At 46.2% G+C, this 21,362-nt stretch overlaps 1 protein-coding gene across 1 annotated transcript in view; it reads right to left on the reverse strand.

Moving 5' to 3' along the window:
- The window catches only part of spega (striated muscle enriched protein kinase a), a gene marked incomplete at both ends in the record, with an annotated part of 138,476 nt that overhangs the window by 55,531 nt on the left and 61,583 nt on the right, over nucleotides 1–21,362 (reverse strand). Inside the window, 6 exons of the mRNA XM_084315971.1 lie at nucleotides 2,849–2,926; nucleotides 8,287–8,427; nucleotides 9,092–9,543; nucleotides 9,780–10,709; nucleotides 11,812–12,175; nucleotides 19,891–19,995. Coding sequence (XP_084172097.1) covers nucleotides 2,849–2,926; nucleotides 8,287–8,427; nucleotides 9,092–9,543; nucleotides 9,780–10,709; nucleotides 11,812–12,175; nucleotides 19,891–19,995 — 2,070 coding nt within the window. The remainder of the gene's footprint in view (nucleotides 1–2,848; nucleotides 2,927–8,286; nucleotides 8,428–9,091; nucleotides 9,544–9,779; nucleotides 10,710–11,811; nucleotides 12,176–19,890; nucleotides 19,996–21,362) is intronic.

The raw sequence follows: 21,362 nt of genomic DNA on the forward strand, positions 1-21,362 counted from the left end.
AAGGCAAAAACACACACGTACATACAAATAGACATGCATATTATGCACACACACCTACACACACACACACACACAGATGCCCCCCCCCCCTCTCACACGCACACACACACATCTTATGTCCCAACTGCAATAACGATGGCAGTTACAACGGGTGTATGTGAGCTTAGATGTTAAGAATTGCAAGCGCGTTCATCTCACCACACGCGTGGCAGACATGGCACACACACACACACACACACACACACACACACACACACACACACACACACACACACACACACACACACACACACACACACACACACACACACACACACACACACACACACACACACACACACACACCACACACAACACACAACACAGAGAGATGCCCCCCCCCCCACACACACACAGGCATATATTTATGGGGGGGTTGCAGGGACATGTCCCCCTCAAGAGGTACATTTGCCATCCCCACAAGATATAGAGCTAATATGAAAGACAACCCCCTCCTCAAAAGAGGTAAAAAAATAAGGGGGTTCAAAACATGTATATATCCTTCTCGCCTGTAACTACTGTATATATTAACCAAACATGTTCGATCCCCCTACAGGACCATCCTGTACCCTCTCAACCTTGCAGACGTGCCTCTCACTCATATGATGACATGTTCAGTCAGTGGATTCTGGCTAGCCTTGCGCAAGAATGAATGTTGTCTTTTCCTTTACGTACAGTAAATAAAGACCACATACACCAAAGACCCCCCCCCCCCCCCCATACACATAGGCCCACGCACCGCAGGCCCATCGTCATCACAGGTTATAAACCCCCAGCAGGCGTCCAGCAGGTGTGCCGCAGGGATCCCACTCCGCCCCTCTCTGAATGCCACGCCTGCCTCTGAAAAACAGGGACCTTGTGTGGCGGGGCGAGTCAGCCTTTTGACTGCGCGGTGGGGGGGGGGGGGGGGGGGGGGGGGGGGGCGGGACGCCTTTAAGAATTGATGAGTTGCCATGGCAACTATCACTGCAAGGAGCCCCTAGTTGGGGATTCTGGCCACTAGCGGGGCCTTGTAGTCATTAAGACTGGAATGTCAAACTGAGGCAAGCTGGCAGTGGATTAAAGCTGGGAGTGAGATGGGGTTTGTTCTGTGTGTGTGTGTGTGTGTGTGTGTGTGTGTGTGTGTGTGTGTGTGTGTGTGTGTGTGTGTGTGTGTGTGTGTGTGCGTGCGTGCTTCTTTCGTGCGTGTGCGTGCTCTTGTACTGGTATCCTTGTGAGGACCAAACGTCCATCAGAATAGCAAGATGAACAACATCATTAAAATTTAAAGTGAGGACATTTTGGCTCGTGCTCACTCAAAATAGGGTTAGGTTAAGTTAAGTTAAAGAACACGGCCATCATTTTAAGAATTAGCTTACCGCCTTCTCCAGAGAGAGACAAGAAGATAGATACCAGTTTCCTCTCTGTGCGTTCAGTAGAAAGCTATCTGGCTGCATGTTAGCCTAGCTTAGCACAATGAATGGAAGCAGACTTGGCCGGTTAGCCTTCGGGAGAGTTTTAGTTGGACAATGCCTAGGCTAACTGGCCATGTCCGCTTCCATCATTGTGCTAAGCTAGGCTAACATGCAGCCAGATAGCTTTCTACTGAACGCACAGAACTGGTATCTATCTTCTTGTCTCTCTCTAGAGAAGACGGTAAGCAAATTTACCAACATTTTGGCGTGTTCCTTTAAGGTTAGAGTTAGGTTTGAGGTTAAGCATGTGGGTAAGGGTCTAGGGCAGTGGTTCTCAAACTACGGGTCGCGGAAGTTGAGTCGTGAGTAGGTGACATTGGCAAAAAATAATATTTATTTCGGCAACATATTTTGGCTAAATATACCTCGTTTTATAAATGTGTATTGATAACATAGTTCTGTAATAAAATCGTCGAATAAATATGCGTGATCAAGTTCAACAACGTGTGCTTTATTTTGATATTCCTTGAAATTACGCGATTAAGTGTGGGGTCGCCAAAATATTCCTAAATAAAAGGGGGTCGTGGTATAAAAAGTTTGAGAACCCCTGGTCTAGGGTAATCTCAAACCCCGCCCTCTTTCCTTGATCCTACAATCACGACTGTTGCAAAGTTTGTCTGAGGGAAGTGACGGTTGTGATTGGAGGATCAAGAAAAGGGGACAGAGATAGTCTAGTGTAATGTAATGAAAGGTCAGTCAGTGGATGTGGTCAATAGTCTTCAAACTTATAGTAATACAGTACAATACAATGTGTGTGTGTGTGTGTGTGTGTGTGTGTGTGTGTGTGTGTGTGTGTGTGTGTGTGTGTGTGTGTGTGTGTGTGTGTGTGTGTGTGTGTGTGTGTGTCTGTAAATCCATGTACAGTGCTCATGTGCCCACAGATCCATCATTACATTTTTATATCACACTCAATTTGTCCCCATCTGGTCCGTGCTGTCACTCGAGTGAGTCACTGCTTTGTTCCGTCTCAGCGCCAGCCTCCACGCGGCCTCGTCTGTATGACAAGCTTCAGCGAGAATGTCTCTCTCTCTGTGTGTCTCTCTCTCTCTCTCTCTTCTCTCTGTCTCTCTCTCTCTGTGTGTCTCTCTCTCTCTCTCCCTCCCTCTCTCTCTCTCTCTCTGTGTGTCTCTCTCTGTGTGTGTGTGTGTGTGTGTGTTTGTGTGACTCTCTCTCTCTCTCTCTCTCTCTCCTCTCTCTCTCTCTCTCTCTCTCTCTCTCTCTCTCTCTCTCTCTCTCTCTCTCTCTCTCTCACCTGACTTGATGAAGAGCGTGGCGCTCGACGACGCCCTCCCGGCGGCGTTGCTAGCGGTGACGCTGTAAGTCCCTCGTCGCCGCGCCCCCGCCTGCCGTATCACCAGACGGTGCGTCTCCTGCCGCCTTCACCGCGTGCTGCGCGTCGCTCCTGATCTCCACGCCGCCCTTCCTCCACGTCACTGAGAGACGAGAGGTAAACAAACACAGAAATGTTCATGTCGGTGACTTGGATCTACCAGTTGTTGTGTTTGCTGATACAATCGAAAATAATCGAAAATAAAATAGTAAATAAACTTGGGCCCAAGCTGTTCCCTAGCAATGCAATTCGACTGAAAAGGTCACACGCACGCACCACACACACGACCACAACATTGACAGCTAGCCCTGGAGATCCGATCTGCCCCCTCGCTGGAGACATTAAGGCCCGTCTAAAAACCCACTTTTATTCTCTAGCCTTCAATTTCTCACACACCCTAACTCACACACTCCCATGCAATTGTATCCTGCCCCCTCCCTCTTGTATCTCTTCTTGTGCTCCTCTGTCCCCTGTGTGCTATACTGTACCTTGTGCTCCCCTATCCGCTTGTTGGCATACTGTTGTCCTATTCTCTGAATGTACTGTCTTGTCCTGTTGTGCCTTTTTCTATTTGTGTATTTTATATTAGGACATTGATTTTATGCTTTGATTGTACAGCACTTTGGTTGGCTCTTGAGTTTTTAAACGTGCTTTATAAATAAATTACTTGACTTGACAGTGTAGTGAAGAAGGCCGGGCAACGTCTCTACTTCCTTAGGCGCCTAGGGAAGTTCAAAGTGAGTCAGAAGATCCTCAAGAACTTCTAGTTGTGCACAATAGAGAGCCAAGGCTAAGAGAATAATCAAAGACTCTAGTCACCCAAACAACTGCCTCTTTGAACTGCTGCGGTCAGGCAAGCGCTACCGGAGTCTCATGGCCAGTACAGAAAGACCCAGAAGGAGCTTCAGGCCACCAGGATGCTCAATGACAATGACACTATGTAACAACCCATCATCTACACACACTGCGTGCACACACATCCACATGTACACACTCACTTTAAACAAACACTCACCTTACCACTCACTTTAGACACTTTAGACACTTTAACACACTTTATATTTATCTATTATTAAAGAGATTTGCACTACATTCATACCTCATTTTCACCCTACCCTAAGTTTTGTACCTCTGCATTGTACCTCACTGTTACTCATTTTATTCTGTATTGCATATATGTATATTGACTTGACTTACTTTTGACTTACTTCTTAATTACTTTTTTTACTTACTTTCTTTTTACTGTATGTAGCACACTCTCAGGGGCTCATACAGAAACAAGCATTTCATCATAAAGTATTCCGTATTTTGTTGTGACAAATAATAAACAAACTTGAAACTTGAACTTGAAACACACACACACACACACACACACACACACACAAAGGAAAGTATTATTAGCCGAATAAGTATTAGTAGTTGTGGTGGTCAACTAGGACTAGAACATAAAAAAAATGCTTCTAGGATTATTCCATATGTACAAGTCGGAGCATTCTCGTTTGCTTGTCGTCTGTTGAAGATCTTTAATAATCTTCAAAGAGCTGTCACAGATGTATATTTGTGTGTATCACATGGTAAATGGGCTGCATTTATAAAGCGCTTTTCAACTTTTGTGCCTCACATTCACCCATGCATTCACTCACACATTCACACACCGACGACGGAGGGCGACCACGCAAGGTGCCAACCTGCTCTTCGGGAGCAGCGAGGTGTGTCTTTGCTCAAGGACACTTCGACGCGCTGTTGGTGGAGAAGCCGGAATCGAACCACCGGGAACCTTCCGATTACCAGACGACCGCTCTACCTCCCGAGCCACCGTCGCCCGCCCACCGTCGTGTCACATGTACCGCATAGATGCATAATCTCAATCTGTCCCTGTTCTTTGAAGATTTACACTCGACTCTTACTCCACGGAACAGCGGCGTTGGTGGCGTGCCTAGAAGCCGCTTCAATAGAGCTCTGCTCCACAGTCGCTCTCCTGTCCTGGATTCACAGCCTGAGCATGAATATTATCACGGCGGTGGTGAATACAGTTTAAGTGTGTATATATACAGATGGAGCCATCGTTACAAAAAAATTAAAATTAAATGCTAAAAATCCCATGTTGTTCTCTTTCCAGACAATTAGAAGCCACAAGGGACTTTGCCTGGTAATCAGTCATTTGAGGAATATAGTGCTGCACTACAATATAGCCTGCTGACTTTGTACAACTGCGTACATTTAATGTGATATTTAATTTGTTACTACGTCAGCAGGAGTTCAGGGCCCATTGACTTCCACCATTTATTGTGCAGAGGATCTGCCGTGTGACCACCTGTTATGACCAGGTGTCTCCCCACCTCTCAGTTAAACAAGAGCAAACCTTCTACTTGGAATGCGATTGCGACCTACACGGGATATATACAATATAAAAGGGCTGTGCGATACAAAATAACCTTGGACTTATGGTACTGTGCCACATCAAATGAATAACCGTTGGGAAGGAAGGAAGGAAGGAAGGAAGGAAGGAAGGAAGGAAGGAAGGAAGGAAGGAAGGAAGGAAGGAAGGAAGGAAGGAAGGAAGGAAGGAAGGAAGGAAGGAAGGAAGGAAGGAAGGAAGGAAGGAAGGAAGGAAGGAAGGAAGAGGTTAATTACATTGTTTCTCTGATATCTTGTCTGTATGTCTGTCTCTGCTGTAACATGGTTGTCTTATGTTTTCTTTTTTGTAACGCAGTATTGTGTGTACTGTTCTGACACAAAACGTATTTCTGTATCAACAGACAATAAATAATTATCTTATCTTAGACCATGGACACAGAATGTGGGTCTAGTTGGCGTTAGTCTAGTTTTTAGTTATTACCAAACTATTACCAAATTAAAGTAAATGAGTTTAGGTGTCTACGGGGACTCAAGAGAGGCCTCGGAGTTAGTGGTTGACTAACAGGACCATCAGTCTCTAACCCACTGGTTCCTAAAGTGGGGTCCGGGACCCCCAAAGGGTTCTAGGGGTCCCCAGACAATGAGGAATAGCTTATATCCGCTGCTCTTTCATTTGCCAGAATCTAGCCCCATGACGGAGGGTATAGGACTGACTGTTCTGATGATAGGTTTCACACTACAGTTTACCCAGCGACAGTAAATAGACATGGGCATGGTCGTGGAATTCAGAAAATCATATCATAACACGTCAATTATGTACTCTTAAAACAGCTAACAACAACATTAGCGTTTATATGATGCGAGTGGCTGAGACTGAGAAATCATACCAGAGTTTGCAACTAAGAGCGCAGTTTTATTCGATTTTTGCTAGTAGGAAGTCAGAATTTCCGACCTCCGAATTATAATCAAATAGCAGCACAACAACAAAGGTCTACTCAGATCAGGGGGCCCCTGGGTAGGGTGTGCAGAGACTTCATTATCTGTATCTGTATCTGTTCAACCAACACAATTATCTGGATTTGGATTTGGAAATGGCCGTGGTTTATACTGGAATAAATGTTTTCTTTTCTTTTTTACAATTATTGTACAATACAAGATGGGAACAGATGTAATCAAATTAACAAATGAACATTAGATTAAAGGAAGTCGTTGCAATTGTTGTGCCTTCAAAGCATCAAATTGATTTAATATTGACATATAATACTATATATAGTCTCTAGTGCATCTTTGAGCACCATAAAAGCACTATATAAATTGAATGTATTATTATAATTATTATTATATAATGAATTCTGAATATATATATATATATATATTCACAAAACCATCCACAGAGAAAGTACCGTAGTTACTCCCCCCCCCCCCCCCCCCCCCCTTTAACTGGGGGACATTGAACAATATAATCTTTTACGCAGCCTGTAGATGATTACGAGCCAAAGACCCACTTTATTAGCTATTTAGCACATTTTTGTTAAGAGTGTAGAACAGCAGGGCTTTGCACACATCCCACCTTCCCTCTGCTGCTAAATCAGATGTGTTATTTTTACGCAGCCTGTAGACTATAGGCTGCCCAGAAGATTTTGTTGTTCTCGGACAATAAAGTTGAATCTAATCTAATATTTGTGTGATGTTCTGGAAACAAAAAGCTTTATAGATCTAACGAATTATTCATACATAAGAATGATAAATAGCATAAATATGAAATTCGTGGGCTATTTTCCATACATGAGGAAGGACGAGCGGATATTGTGTCTGATAGTTAAACTGACATGACCATCATGTCCGCCTTCAAAAGATATTTATAGTAATTAGTTTTTTTCTCAGTAGTAGTGGAAATATGTTTAATTATATTTGGAACGATGTGTGTCAAGCATTGCGATGCGATTCATTTACCAGTAACTGCTTTTGTTTTTTGTTTTTTTTTATTTATCTTTTTTCCCCCTCTTTTTTCCTCCGATTTTCTCCCATCCCAATGTTAGTCGTTATGCCAATTCCCAATCCCCTTCCTGGTCGCTGCGCACTTACCCCCCACAGTCGGTCTGGGAGAGTGGAGGCTACCACGTGCTTCCTCCGACACACGTCCAGCCAATCAACCGCTTATTTTCACCTGGCAGCGCGGATTCTCACTGAGAGGGCGTAGCGTGTGGGAGGATCACACTATCCCACTTAGATCCTATCCGCGCTGAGCAGGCGCCCCGACCGAACTGTAGGAGTCGCTGTTTACAACGACCCGGACCCACCCCGCCAGCTTCTCCCACCCTCTAATACTGCCAATTGTATTAGTGTGAACGGCCAGCCAAGCTGGTGACAACCCCGGAGCTGTGAGCTGGACTCGAACAGGCGAATCCAGCCGCTCCGGGGTTGGTGACGAACGCAATCTCCGTTACGCCACCTGACCGCCCCCCAGTAACTGCTTTTGTAATACCAGGACAAACCATGACAACTCATGAACAGATCAATTATATCTATAAATCATATTGCAGGAATTGGTGTACAGTAAGTAAAGGCTGCTCTTAGTGAGAGGCGGGAAGCGCACTGTGCGTCTCGGGTTCCTTCTGAAATAGGTGCACACACACAATAAATATAATTAATTTCACATGCATAACTCATGATGATGATTTAAGACAAGCTTTCTCTAGGCTTTTGAAAATATAGGGGAGACCTTTCTCTCGAGAAAACGTATTCTTTCTCTCATTTGACGCACAACTTAAAAAATATGATTAATGATATTTCTGTGGGTCCAAACAAAGAAACAGGGCAGTCTTACAGGTCTTAAAGGCAGTTTTGACAGTAGTCCTACATGTAGTTTTTGACGGCTAACAGACGATGCACCTAGGCGGAGCGGCTGCGTCTATGGAGCTCATAACATGATTTTATGAATTTCCTGAATAATAATACTAATATCTGTGTAATACAAATATTTGTGTCCATCTCATTATCTGTGCTTTCCCAAATTCATATTTGGATTCGGACTCATCCATTCCCTACCCCTGGGGGTCCTTGGTCTAACACGTGTCTATTTGGGGACCCTGTTGTAAGCAGTACCTGTGGGGAGGGGACTTCCTGTGATGCTGCATGTGAGTGTGGCCTCGGAGCCGGCCGGGGTGTTGGTGTCCTGTAGGGGCTTCTCTATCACAGGGGCCTCGGCCTCGTCAGCAGACAGGTACGAGTCATCTGAAGAACCCCCTGGAAAGAGCACACCAAAAATTAAGATTTTATTTATAGCATTTTCAGCTTTTTTGGTCAACGCAGGACCTTTTGGCCACGCAGGACCGATAGAGGAGAGAGGGTGAAACGAGAGGAGAAGAGGGGAAGACATGCAGCATATGGCCACCGGGTCGGGGAATCGAACCCGGGGCGACCGCTTCGCGACTCAGCATGCTATGTGGTGTGCTACTGGAGCGCCCCCACACCATTCAACTCTTGATCGGGTTGAGATCCCAATATATTTATACGCATTTAGATTTTTTTAATTTTTTTTTACTGTGAATAACACCATGCTATAATTGACCAGACCTGAAAAATCTAAGCAAATTAATGAATGGAAGATGATTAAACAGAAGGTTTTGTAGATACAGTACTGAATTCTGCCATCCGGACACATGCAATTTGAAATATAGAATATCAGGCCTAAAATGGTTATGTGATTAAAATGCGATTAATTAGATTAATTAATTAATTACAAATCCCGTAATTAATTAGATACATTTTTGTATCGCCTGACAGCACTAGTAATAACTAAGGGAGGCGCAACTTGCAGAAAATTCTTGCAAACGGTGAATCATCCGCCAACTTGGAACACCGTAAACATGGATTTAGTTTATTGTGTCCTCCCTCTGCAGTCTCTTACCTTCCTCGGGAGACCTCGGCTGGCTGGGACGGTCTCTCCTGCTCTTGCGACTCCTCCCCGCCTCCTTCCGTCGCGGCTTGCTCCGGCCCCCCTCGTCGCTCCTCCCTCCCGCCTCCTCCTCCAGCTCCACAGGCTCGTCTTCCACCAGGATGGTGGGGATGGTCAGCTTCAAAGCAGGGGAGGCTCTGCCCACCTCCGCCCTTCGCCTCTTCTGCAGAGGGCTGACGGGGGCCTGCGGGGTGGGGGACGGGGTGAGGCGGGGGGGCTTCGACGGGCACGGGGTCCCCGGCTGTCTGATCGGAGAGACCGCCGTCCCGCTCGGGCTGGGCGACCTGGCGTCCGTCTTGTCACTCGTCTTGGTCAAATCCGTCTTGGGTTGAGGTTGCTCCAGGTCTTTAGATGGTGATGGGGGTTGTGGCGATGAGGCAGCGGGGGAGCTCTGGAGGGCTTCCCTGCATGGAGGACAGACAGATGCAAATGGAACGTGGTGATATGGAACGACAGCACCGTGTATGGAACAGAAACTGGATTTGAAACAGAATTATGTAAAAAAAATAAAAGATAAATCTTTTGCTTATTTGCGCGGTGAGAATCATCTGGTCTCACAGTTTCACACACACAAAAGCACACATACATGCACACACACACACACACACAATCATCAATAAAGGATTATCTCGCTCCCAACCTGTTTGGGCTTCTCCTCCCGGCTGTTGGCAACGGTCGCCCTGGTAACTGCTTAACCGGAGCTGTCTCCATGGTAACAGGGATGTTCCCAGTATGGTGTGGTGCCGAACCAGCCACGGCTGCCTTCATCAGTGCTGGCTGTGGTGTTTTCCCCTGCTGCTGCTGTTTGTTCTTCTCACCTACGAGAAGACCCCGGTCGTCCTCGTCCCGTCTCCGTCCTTCTCCCGTCTCCTCCATGGCTCGCTCCCTCGCCTCCAGCTTCTTGACCACCTGAGGGGGGATGGGCTCCAGCTTGCCCAGGGGCACGCGCTCCCTCTGGGGCAGCTGCTCGGTGGAGTAGGCCTTCTTCAGGTTGGGTTTCCCCACCAGCCTCTTGATCCTCTGGAGCTCCTCTGTGAACTTACTCTGGAAGGTCTGGACCTGCTGGGCGTAGTTAGTCTGGTCCTCTAGCGACGAGGCCCGCTTTTTGAAGCCCGATCGCCTCTGGGCGGCGTCTCTCAGGACCCGCCCGTCGTCCTTGGTGGGGCCGCCCGCCGCCTGCCGCCCGTCCTCGTCCGCTTCGCAGGAGGCCGCCCGTCCGAACCTCGGCCGGGGACCCCCTCCGTCCGCGCTTCCCATCTTCTCCTCGAACGACAGGACCTTGTCGAAGATCTTGGGCGCGGCGCGGGCCAGCTTGGGCGTCATGGCGACGCCGGAGCCAGACGCCTGGTCCGCCTTAGTGGGCTGGGGGTGGGGGGCATCCGAAGGCTGGGTTTTGGCCACTGTGACTTCCGGAGATCGGTCGTGGTTCCGCGCCGCGGGTGGGGCGACGCCGTTGTTGCGAGATGTCAGCTGGTTGGACAACAGGGGAGAGGCGGGAACAGTGCGCAGGGCGGAAAGAGATGAGGAGGCTTCGGAGGAGAGCCTCTTTGACTCATCGGTAGTTTGAATCCTGGAGGTGCGGGATCGAGGGGAAATGGAGAGTTAGGTGGGAAGCAAAGAGCGTTTTGGGAAGAGGGACACAAGCCTGTAAACGCTCCTTAGTGTAAACGTCTCTAGGGTATTTATTTTGTTCTGGGTGTGTGTTCCTGTGTCCATTGGTGAGTGCACGGCTACGTGGAGGTGTCTACGGGGGTGAAGACGTGTTCGCTGCATCTTATTGTTCAGCAGGAACACAATCCACACAAGGTAGACAATCTATAAAAATCTAAATGGATGACCAAACAAAAATGAATGAATTCTCAGTGGAATCTCTTATGGAACTCGTGAATCATACATTTGGAGCATGTTGTGGCAACAGAGGAGAAACTAGGAAAAAGTACATTTCATCGACCATAACTCTTCCAAAAGAACTGAGAAAGACCTCTAGGTCAACTACCAATCACAACAATGCGTGCCTGAAAACAACCTGTGAAAGATATTCTATTCTAATATGAGCCAATTGCTAAATCCATGCTAACATTAGCCAGGAGCCAGCAAACCCATGCATGCCACGGCAAACCATTATGAAGACACTGTGTGTGATGTTAATCCAAAAGGTAAGCAACGAGGGGGGGGGGGGGGGGGGGGGATGCTATGGAAACCATGCAGTGGGTGGAGTTTAATTGTGTAATCACAGTTTTTTCTTTTTTTTAAGTGCTTGGGCGTTACAGGAGAATGTAGCTCAGATTGTCCTCTCAAATGGTTGTATGAAATGAAGTGAGGTAACTGAATGAGAGTTTCCTAATACTGGTTCTCGGGATTAGTTTGACACTCAAGAGCAACACGATTCAAGGCCGAGGGGAGTCGAAGGAAAGTGTGAATAAAAAAAATAAGAAAAATGGACCCGAAACAGGAAGCCATGATGGGATGACAATGCTTAAGGACTTGAAATAATATAATAAAAAATAAAAAGGCTAAACAAACTATAATTTGAGAATAGGGGTTTATGGGGGAATGTATTGTAAAGATACGAGTCTTTTGCAAATTGGGTGTTTAGTGGCCAGTCTTTTTTTAGTTTTTGTTTTTCAGTGGCGTTATCCAAAAAAAGAAAGAAAAATCCAGCCGTTGGCTACAGAGGCATGGAGAAGGTTCTCCCTCGGTAGAGGCTGAACATGCTTCCGTAATAATCGCTGCCCGCAGACACACTTTCCTCTGAGCCCTGGACGGGGCGCGCTAGGTTAGCGTGAGACGCCCGGATCAGGGGTTCCACACCCAGGTGACGGACAGGGGGGCCGCCGTCCTCTGTGCGGCCCCCACCCCCCGCCGTGGCTTGCCTGGCAGGGTTCGTGGGGTCGTGGTGGTGGTGGTGGTGGTGGCCCGGAGGGCGCGAGCCCAGCGCCATCAGCTCCCGCTCCACGACGGGGTCACAGCCCCCGGGCAGGGCGGCCCGGCGATCAGAGCCGTCCGGGTTGAAGTCCGCCATCCGTCCTCCCTCGCCTGAGATAGAGAGAGAGAGAGAGAGAGAGAGAGAGAGAGAGAGAGAGAGAGAGAGAGAGAGAGAGAGAGAGAGAGAGAGAGAGAGAGAGAGAGAGAGAGAGAGAGAGAGAGAGAGAGAGAGAGAGAAAGAGAGAGAGAGAGAGAGAGAGAGAGAGAGAGAGAGAGAGAGAGAGAGAGAGAGAGAGAGAGAGAGAATAATTGTTACTAGGAAATAATAAGGAACAATATTAACATTTATACAATGCATGCAAATATCTTGATTCTGATTGGCTGAAACAGTCAAGTTAGCCGTTGTTATTTCATATAACACACTCCACGTGACCCCAGATCTCAAAAACATCTCCCGTCTCCGACCCTCACTCTCAGACTCTGTGGCTCAGACCCTGATCCACTCATTCATCACCTCCCGGTTGGACTACTGTAACGGAGTCCTGTTCGGTGGGTACCCAGCAAAGCCCTGGACAGGCTCCAGTATGTTCAGAACTCAGCTGCCAGGGTTCTCACTCACACCAAGCCCTGGCAGCACATCACCCCCACCCTCATCCACCTCCACTGGCTCCCAGTCAAGTTCCGCATCACCTTCAAACTCCTGCTCCTCACCTACAAGTCCCTCCATGCCCTCGCCCCCCGATACCTGTCTGATCTCCTCCACCAGCACACTCCATCCCGGAACCTACGATCTGGGTCTCCTCTCCATCCCTCGCACCAGGTTACGGACTTTCGGGGACAGAGCCTTCAGCGTGGCGTGCCCTACCCTCTGGAACTCTCTCCCCCCCCGAAATCCGCAATTCCCCAACCCTGGACACCTTCAAATCTGCTCTAAAAACACACCTCTTCACCAAGGCTTTTCCCCATTAGTTAGTTTAGATTAGATTAGGTCCATTATCCATTATCCCTTACCTTCCCTCATCCCCTTTTTTCCCCCTATTTCCCTAGCCATATTTTTTGTCCTGATTGTGAAGCGACCTTGGGTTCTATGAAAGGCGCTATATAAATTTGATCTATTATTATTATTATTATTATTATTATTATATCCCTCCCACAACCGAAGAATCTTTTTTCCTTTTTTTTTTTTTTTTAAATGAGTCTGAACGAGTCCGCCATAGATAGACAAATGGAAGTATGAATATCTTTTGAACGAATCCTCCAAAAAAGATACAGTCAACTGGAATATGTTAGTTCGTTACACATATGTTGGATTATGTAATTGGTTTGTCATGACCCATTGTGAAACTAAAGAAAAATCGCGGACAAAAAATTAAATAAAAAAAATTGCAGTTGATTTTTTATTTAAAAAAATTTCAGACCTTGGATCTACTATTGGATCTACTTTCTCTGTGGATGGTTTTGTGAATACATCTCCATTATGCTTCAATTACTGTGTGTTTATTGTATAGCAATAAGGTTCAAGTCAAGAGTTTTATTTGTCACGGCATACAGGGCATACAGTGAAATGCGGGAAGGTTGGGTGAATTCGGCCATTGTATAAAAGCATTACATCTCTGTCAGTTTATTGCGTTAATTAGATTAATTAATTACACAGCAAAGTATCGCGTTATGAAAATTTACTTAATTTTTTTTTGTATAGTTATAATTTTTTATTATAATTTCTTTTTTTCTTTTTTATCTCATTCATTCCATAAGAACGTAGAATAAACATTTACAAACTTTTTTTTTAAATGGTCCATTTGCATGTTCTTGGTATCTGATTCTAGGGACATCTATGGATCTCAGGGAATATATTCCCAGTGTCAGAAATACTGTGTCTGTTACTAGGCTTGAGTAAATTGTAATGAACCAAATGAGAATATCAATTCAAATCTTTCTAAAATCTAAGCAAATTAATAAAGGGAAGATGATTAAACAGAAGGTTTTGTAGATACAGTACTGAATTCTGCCATCCAGACACATGCAATTTGAAATATGATTATAGAATATAAAATATCAGGCCTAAAATGGTTATGCGATTAATTAGATTCATTAATTACAAATCCTGTAATTAATTAGATAACTTTTTTCAATCGCCTGACAACACTAATTACATCACTTGAAGTTGTGTGTTATACTCATTAGATCACGCCTAGGGGGGTCTAACGACCCTCCGCTGCATGTCAGGCCTAACAACCACCCCTAGGCATGATCTAATGAGTATAACACACTCCTGCGTGTGATGTAATGCTTAAATAGTATTTAACTGCAAAGTAGAAGCCTTCATCTCAGACATCAGGTCTGAGACTTGAGTAACTGATGATTAATCAGTGTTTTGTTAACATATTTGTTCCTAGGTACTTAATCATTATTATTGTGCCCCTTAAACCCCAAACCCTAACCCTAACAGCTAAGCCCAAAAGAAAACCAAAACCCCCAAAAGATTATCTAACCCAATACCCTAAACCTAAAGATCAGAGAATGGGAAAACATTATGGTCCAGATTGAGGGAAGGAGAAGCTGAAAGGGAGAACATTGCATTGTATGTACAGGAAGGAACAGGCAAACATATAGAAAAAATGGAAAAGGGGGGGTTAGAGGGAAGAAGAGGAGAGTGATTGAGTGATTGATTGAAAGCGAGAAACGAGGGAATAAGCAAATGTGCGTAGCACTGAAATGAGATCCTCCCCCCCCCCCGTCGCAAATCAGATGGCGATTGAGGCTTTAGTGATGACCGCTGAGACAGAAGTGCATTGGCAGCGAAAAGAGCGAGACGTCAGCATCTTCTGTTAACGACTTGGACCTTTAAAATGTGGGCTGGGGTAGGGGGGATGGCGGGAGGGCGGGAGTGGGGCGGGGCGTGGCGGCCTGGCGGGTATAAGTCGTATAAGACGTCAACTGCAGCCACAGATGATACTGAGTCATGGAAACCAAACCCAATCAGTCAAAAAAATAAAAGTCAATTTCTTTATTTTTTTTAAGATGGGGGAGGATGATTTTAGGCTGGAGGCCCACTGAGAAAAAATATATTACACCTTTCAAAAACCTTGACATATTGAGCTTCAAAGGTCCAGTCAATTTCACAAGTTCACTTTGACTGCTTTTTTTCTTTTGGGTGGCGATTGACGCAGATGTGGCAGTGGAAATGGCCCTTCGAGTGGATCATTTTGAAGCTAATGGAGAATTTCTATTATTCCCACAGTAATCTTGTTTCAAATATCAGCGGCGCGAACAACAAAAGGGTCCATACCGGACCCAATCAAGACTTCAGGAAGTCATTCTGGTAGAAAGGCATGAAACTGAAAAAGAAATGACTGTTGAATCTGTACACGTTGACATGTCACAACCAGTACAGAGTATGTTTGTCGTCGTACCGCAGCCAGAGAGTCTAACAACTTCATAAGGAAAGATGTGTTGATCATCATGCAACCGCATTCATTCATTCACAGGGTATCTGCAGGTTTCAACAAGTACAATTTTAAACTTTTTAAGACCTTTTTAATATCACTTAGAGCTCAATTTAATAACAATTTCACGACCATACTAGCAAGATACAATAAATTGAGAATTATAAATGTAATATTATTATGGTGGGTGTAGTGGTTAACACTGTCGCCTCACAGCTAGAAGGTCCAGGGTTCGATTCCTGCTTGGGGACCAGGTTGCCAGTTATCCAGGTGGGGTATCGCCCGGGCCTTTCTGTGTGGAGTTTGCATGTTCTCCCCATGCTTGCAAGGGTTTTCCCTCCCGATAAACCCAATGGAAAAACATGCACAACAGATCGCTAATTAATAAATTAATTAAAGACGTTTTAATACCCCTCAGATACCCGGATTCAATTGATGAGGAATTTCTCTCAACCTTTGAAGAAAATTTTCCATTCCCCTGTTCTGTCTCGTACAAAACAAAAGCAATATGCAAATTCCGGTTAGGATTTCACTAGTACTCAGTAATAACTTGAAGTACTCAATATTACACCTTTCCAAAAAAACTAGACATATTGAGTGAAAAGCGTGCCCATCCGTAGGGAAGTAAAAACTAAAAGATGTCCTGTTAACATAGTCTGGATTTAGAATTCCGGCGAGGCGATGTGAGAGAGCACGCGGGTATGTTTCTCACCGTGTGTGTTCTCACTTCTCACACAATGAGATCAAACACGGTGTGACTGTCGCTGCGTCACAACCCTGCCTTCAACCCTCTCTGTCTGTCACCCCCTCGGGGGAAATGAAAGCACAAAGCCACAGTCCCGACTCTGCCGGCCCGACACCCGAAGCCGGGCGTGCAAACCGTTTCTACACGAGTGAAGAGAGAATACTAAATGGATTTGTTTTAGAAGAGGCCCCAGACGGCCATCACATCCTCTTGTCAAATCCTTTTCATCCATACAATCAACACTCAGTAGGCCTCGAGATTCACTTGATAGAACCTCAAGAAGAAACAGATTTTCCGTAATGTGCTTGAGATGCGACATTCTTTCTGAAATAGTAAGGTGATGATGTCCTCTTCTCCTTAACAATATGAGCCGTAAATATAGGATACAATATGTATAATGTGCTATATAAAGATTTTTTTTTAATCTAATCTAATCAAATAGATAGGAGTGTAGAGGTCAAAGCACTCGCCTACCACCGCAGAGACCTGGGTTCAATCCCAGGTAGCAGTACTTCTGGCGGTCGGACATCCCAACGAACGCTATTGGCAGTGTCCGCAGGGGGGGGTATTAGTCGTTGCATTAGCGACTCCTACTGGTCGGTCGGGGGGGCCTGTTCAGTGGGGAGGGGATCTGGGGGGCGTGTGTTACACTCTCTCTGTTAAACTCCTTGCTGTCAGGTGAAAAGAAGCGGCTGGCGAGGCATATGGTCGTCTACACCCTCCCCAGACCAACAGAGGGTAGTCTACACCCTCCCCAGACCAACAGAGAGGGTAGTCTACACACCCTCTCCAGACCAACAACAGAGGGTAGCATGTGGTAGTCTACACCCTCCCCAGACCAACAGAGGGTAGCATGTCTACACCCTCCCCAGACAACAGAGGGTAGCATGTCTACACCCTCCCCAGACCAACAGAGGGTAGCATGTGTTAGTCTACACCCTCCCCAGACCAACAGAGGGTAGCGCAACGACCAGGACCGTGACGCACGTGGGGGAAATTGGACATAATGACTAAATTGGGGAGAAAATGGGAGAAAAAGCACAAGAAAAGAAAAATAGATAACTTGGATGGTAGACTGCCTCTGATTGTGTTCAATTTGAGAGAACACAATGTTCCAAAGGAGAATTGGTTGTAATTTAGTAATTGGTGGCATTTAATGGGTGTTTCATGGGTGGGGGGGTGTGGAGCTGTGCTGTGGGGACCCAGGTCTGAGGCAGGTTAGTGATAGAAACTAGGTCAGTGTGTCACACCTGTTTCATCACACCAGGGAGGGATTAAAACATTCTGCCATATCGGATTTCATCAACACGCGTCTTGTGCCAACCCCGCTAACAGCCAACCATTAAAATCTAGCTAACCGCTTAAAATGTTAATTTATGGCAACGTGGGGAGGGTTGGTTTTTTTTTTAGGAGGAAGTCCTGGCTGTAAATCATACGCGCGTACTAAGCTCGTAAAAACAAAGTTAACGGCCTTACTAATCACAAGCGCAACGCACGTCAGGTCCACGAGGAAAATTACTCACAGTTAAGTGGGCGGTCGAGCTGCCGCGTTGGGTCTCATTGTCAACTCCTCATAGTTTAAAATTCAGGGCGGCCATCAATTGAGAAGCAGAATGTAGAGATGTCCCATGCTGGGCTCTCAGGGGTACTTAAATCAATGCTTCAATCAGACGCAAAGAGGTACAAGAATGCTAATCAGAGGCACAGAGAGCATGTTGACGCGGGGACAGCGGCGGGCGGCACCACCGTGAGTGGACTTACAGACTTGTGTGGTCGCGTGGGGGGCTTTCAAGCACAGATCCATGTCTCGAATATTGAGTCAAGACGAAGAACAAAGAGCAATGTTTCCAAACATCATATTGAAATATCGTAAGTTACGGTATTGTGCTCATTCATACAGTGGTGGAAGTACACAGTTCCTTGAATTAAAAGTATAAATACCCAGTAAATGAGTACTCTGGTACGAGTAAAAGTCCTCCATTCAAATTATACTTAAAGGGGACTCCACTTTTTTTGGAAATTATTTAATAATAATTTATTATTTAACATCTTCCCTGGAGTTAGACAAGAAGATGCATACCTTTTTGTCTCTGTGCGTGCATTTTAGCTTTGGAATAGACGCTCCGTTAGCATAGCTTAGCTTCATCAATGGAAAGTGAGGCAGACAGTAGCCTTACAGTGCCTTACAGTGTATTTGCAAGGTCTGGACATTGACCAGATATGCATGACCTTGGTGGGCTCTAGGTCAACTCCTGAAAAGGGGGGTCAATGTCAGACTTTGCAATCAAAAGTTAGGGGGCTAATAACCCTTGCCATAATTTCAGTGCGCCCCCCCTAAACTTTTGATTGCAAGGTCTGACATTGACCCCCTTTTCAGGAGTTGACCTAGAGCCCACCAAGGTCATGCATATCAAGTTTGGTCAATGTCAGACCTTGCAATACACTGTAAGGCACTGTAAGGCTACTGTCCTGCCTCACTTCCAGTGATGAAGCTAAGCTATGCTAACGGAGCGTCTATTCCCAAAGCTAAAATGCACGCACAGAGACAAAAAAGGTATGCATCTTCTTGTCTAACTCCAGGTTAGATGTTAAATAAGCTAATTTCCAAAAAAAGTGGAGTTCCCCTTTAAGTAAAAGTAGAGAAGTATTTGCTATTGAGTGTATCTAAAGTAAAAGTATGCATTCTACATGCCGTTTGTGTATTCCAGTGCTTGGGAACATTCCCATCCTCATTCCATTGACCTCTAAAAGTTATGTTATGTGGGCCAGTTATGCTGCTCTCGAAACTGGCAGGTTTCAAATGTGAAAGTATATAATCTTCATACATGTGTTTCTATGCAAAATCCTTTTTTTCAAAGTAACTAGTAACTGATGGGTTCAGATACATGTAGTGGAGTAAAAGTTTAAAGTTCCCTAAAATGAAAATACTCACGTAAAGTACAAGTAGCTCGAAATTGTACTTAAAGGTACACGCCAACATTCTTGGGGAATTAACTTACCGTCTTCTCCAAAGAGAGACAAGAAGATAGATTAGATACCAGTTTCCTCTCTGTGCATTCAGTAGAAAGCTATCTGGCTGCACGTTAGCCTAGCTTAGCACAATGAATGGAAGCGGACATGGCCGGTTAGCCTTTGGGAGAGGTGTTAGTTGGACAATGCCTAGGATAACCAGCCATGTCCGCTTCCATTCATTGTGTTGGCGTGTTCCTTTAAGTACAGTACTTGAGTAAAAAATACTTTCCACTACTGATATATCACATTCACACACTCCCGAGTGATTTGGATGTGTAATTCTAAATACGTGGGGCCGTCTAAAACGTAAAATGGAGTCGTAGTTCCTTAGGCGTAACTGGGCGAGTCCCAGTGTTAATTTTGTCAACAAAAATGATGACTAAATAGGGTTGTCAACGAATCTTTTTCCCCTGACTAAATCTAGACTCAAACAAAAAAGACAAAATCGAGACTAAAACTGACTAAGACTAAAATGCTCAGACCCGTTAGTTGACTAAATAAAAAATGAATTAAGGTGACTAAATATGATGAAAACGAAAAAGGAGCATTTGACACATGACTAAGACTAAAACTAAAATTTAAATAGCTGACGCTAGGAGCGTAGGATACAGGAATGTAAGTACCTGCGGGCCCTCTGCGGCCAGCCTTGTCCTGGTGCCTCCCCGGCCCTTCCTTAGTTTCCATGGGTACCTGGGGTTCGGTGGCCTCATCCTCTGTGGTCTCAGAGTCTGAGGAAAAACAAAGGAATGAATTGGAAGAGAGGGAGAGAGAGAGATATGAGATGGAGGTGTGGATGGTAATAATAAAGCAGTGGCACATGATGTACAGGAAAGGGAGAGAAGGCAGGCAGAAAGCAACATCTGAGTCATGCAGAAAATGACATTTCACGTCGACTTATAATGTGGGGTAGAGCTTGGCGGGTCACAGAATACGGCCCTCGGGAACCCCCCCCCCCCCCCCCCCCCCCCCACCCCCCCCCCCCCAGGAGTGAGATAAATGAGTTGCAGCTAAGCCGTGACACAAAGCCAGCTGTGGCATGAAAACACATGGGCGGGGAGACTGGGTGTACTTTGTTGGCTGCACCTGCTGTGTGCCCTTGGGTCTGGATGAGTTTTTGAATTTGGTTGATACTGTAGCAGGGGTAGGATAAACTAGCCTTCATAAACCCCCTCCTGCCCTGCGCGCGCGGCTCAGAGGGATTTACTGATCCTGTTCGCTTTAAACCCTTTTCAGAGTGTACGAGATGTGCCTGGTCGTTGAAACCTATGGAGTTAGAATGAGATAGAATCCTGAGGAAATATTCCCCAAAAAACCTTACACCTGAAAGGGGATACTAATGACTATAAGTCACAGGCGTCATTTGTGTTGCTTGAGGCGAGTCTCTTTCCAGTTAGAACATACGAATTTGCACGTTCGTACGTCGGCTGATCCAGCTAATTCAAATGTCCACACACTTGACCTAGACCAGCGATGCTATTACTAGCCTCAGAGGAGTTAGCGTAGCAGCAGCTACAAAACAGCCACGCTCCTATCTCACTGACCCTGGACCAGCCGACCCCTCTCAGCTCCTCTCCCTCCATCTCACTGACCCTGGACCAGCCTCTCCCTCTCAGCGCCTCTCCCTCCATCTCACTGACCCTGGACCAGCCGACCCCTCTAAGCTCCTCTCCCTCCATCTCACTGACCCTGAATCAGCCTCTCCCTCTCAGCGCCTCTCCCTCCATCTCACTGACCCTGAATCAGCCGACCCCTCTCAGCGCCTCTCCCTCCATCTCACTGACCCTGGACTAGCCGACCCCTCTCAGCGCCTCTCCCTTCATCTCACTGACCCTGGACCAGCCGACCCCTCTCAGCGCCTCTCCCTTCATCTCACTGACCCTGGACCAGCCGACCCCTCTCAGCGCCTCTCCCTCCATCTCACTGACCCTGAATCAGCCGACCCCCCTCAGCGCCTCTCCCTCCATCTCACTGACCCTGGACCAGCCGACCCCCCTCAGCGCCTCTCCCTCCATCTCACTGACCCTGGACCAGCCGACCCCCCTCAGCGCCTCTCCCTCCATCTCACTGACCCTGGACCAGCCGACCCCCCTCAGCG

This window comes from Notolepis coatsorum (assembly GCF_963971535.1).
Source record: "Notolepis coatsorum genome assembly, chromosome: 1".
Classification (NCBI taxonomy): Eukaryota; Metazoa; Chordata; class Actinopteri; order Aulopiformes; family Paralepididae; genus Notolepis; species Notolepis coatsorum.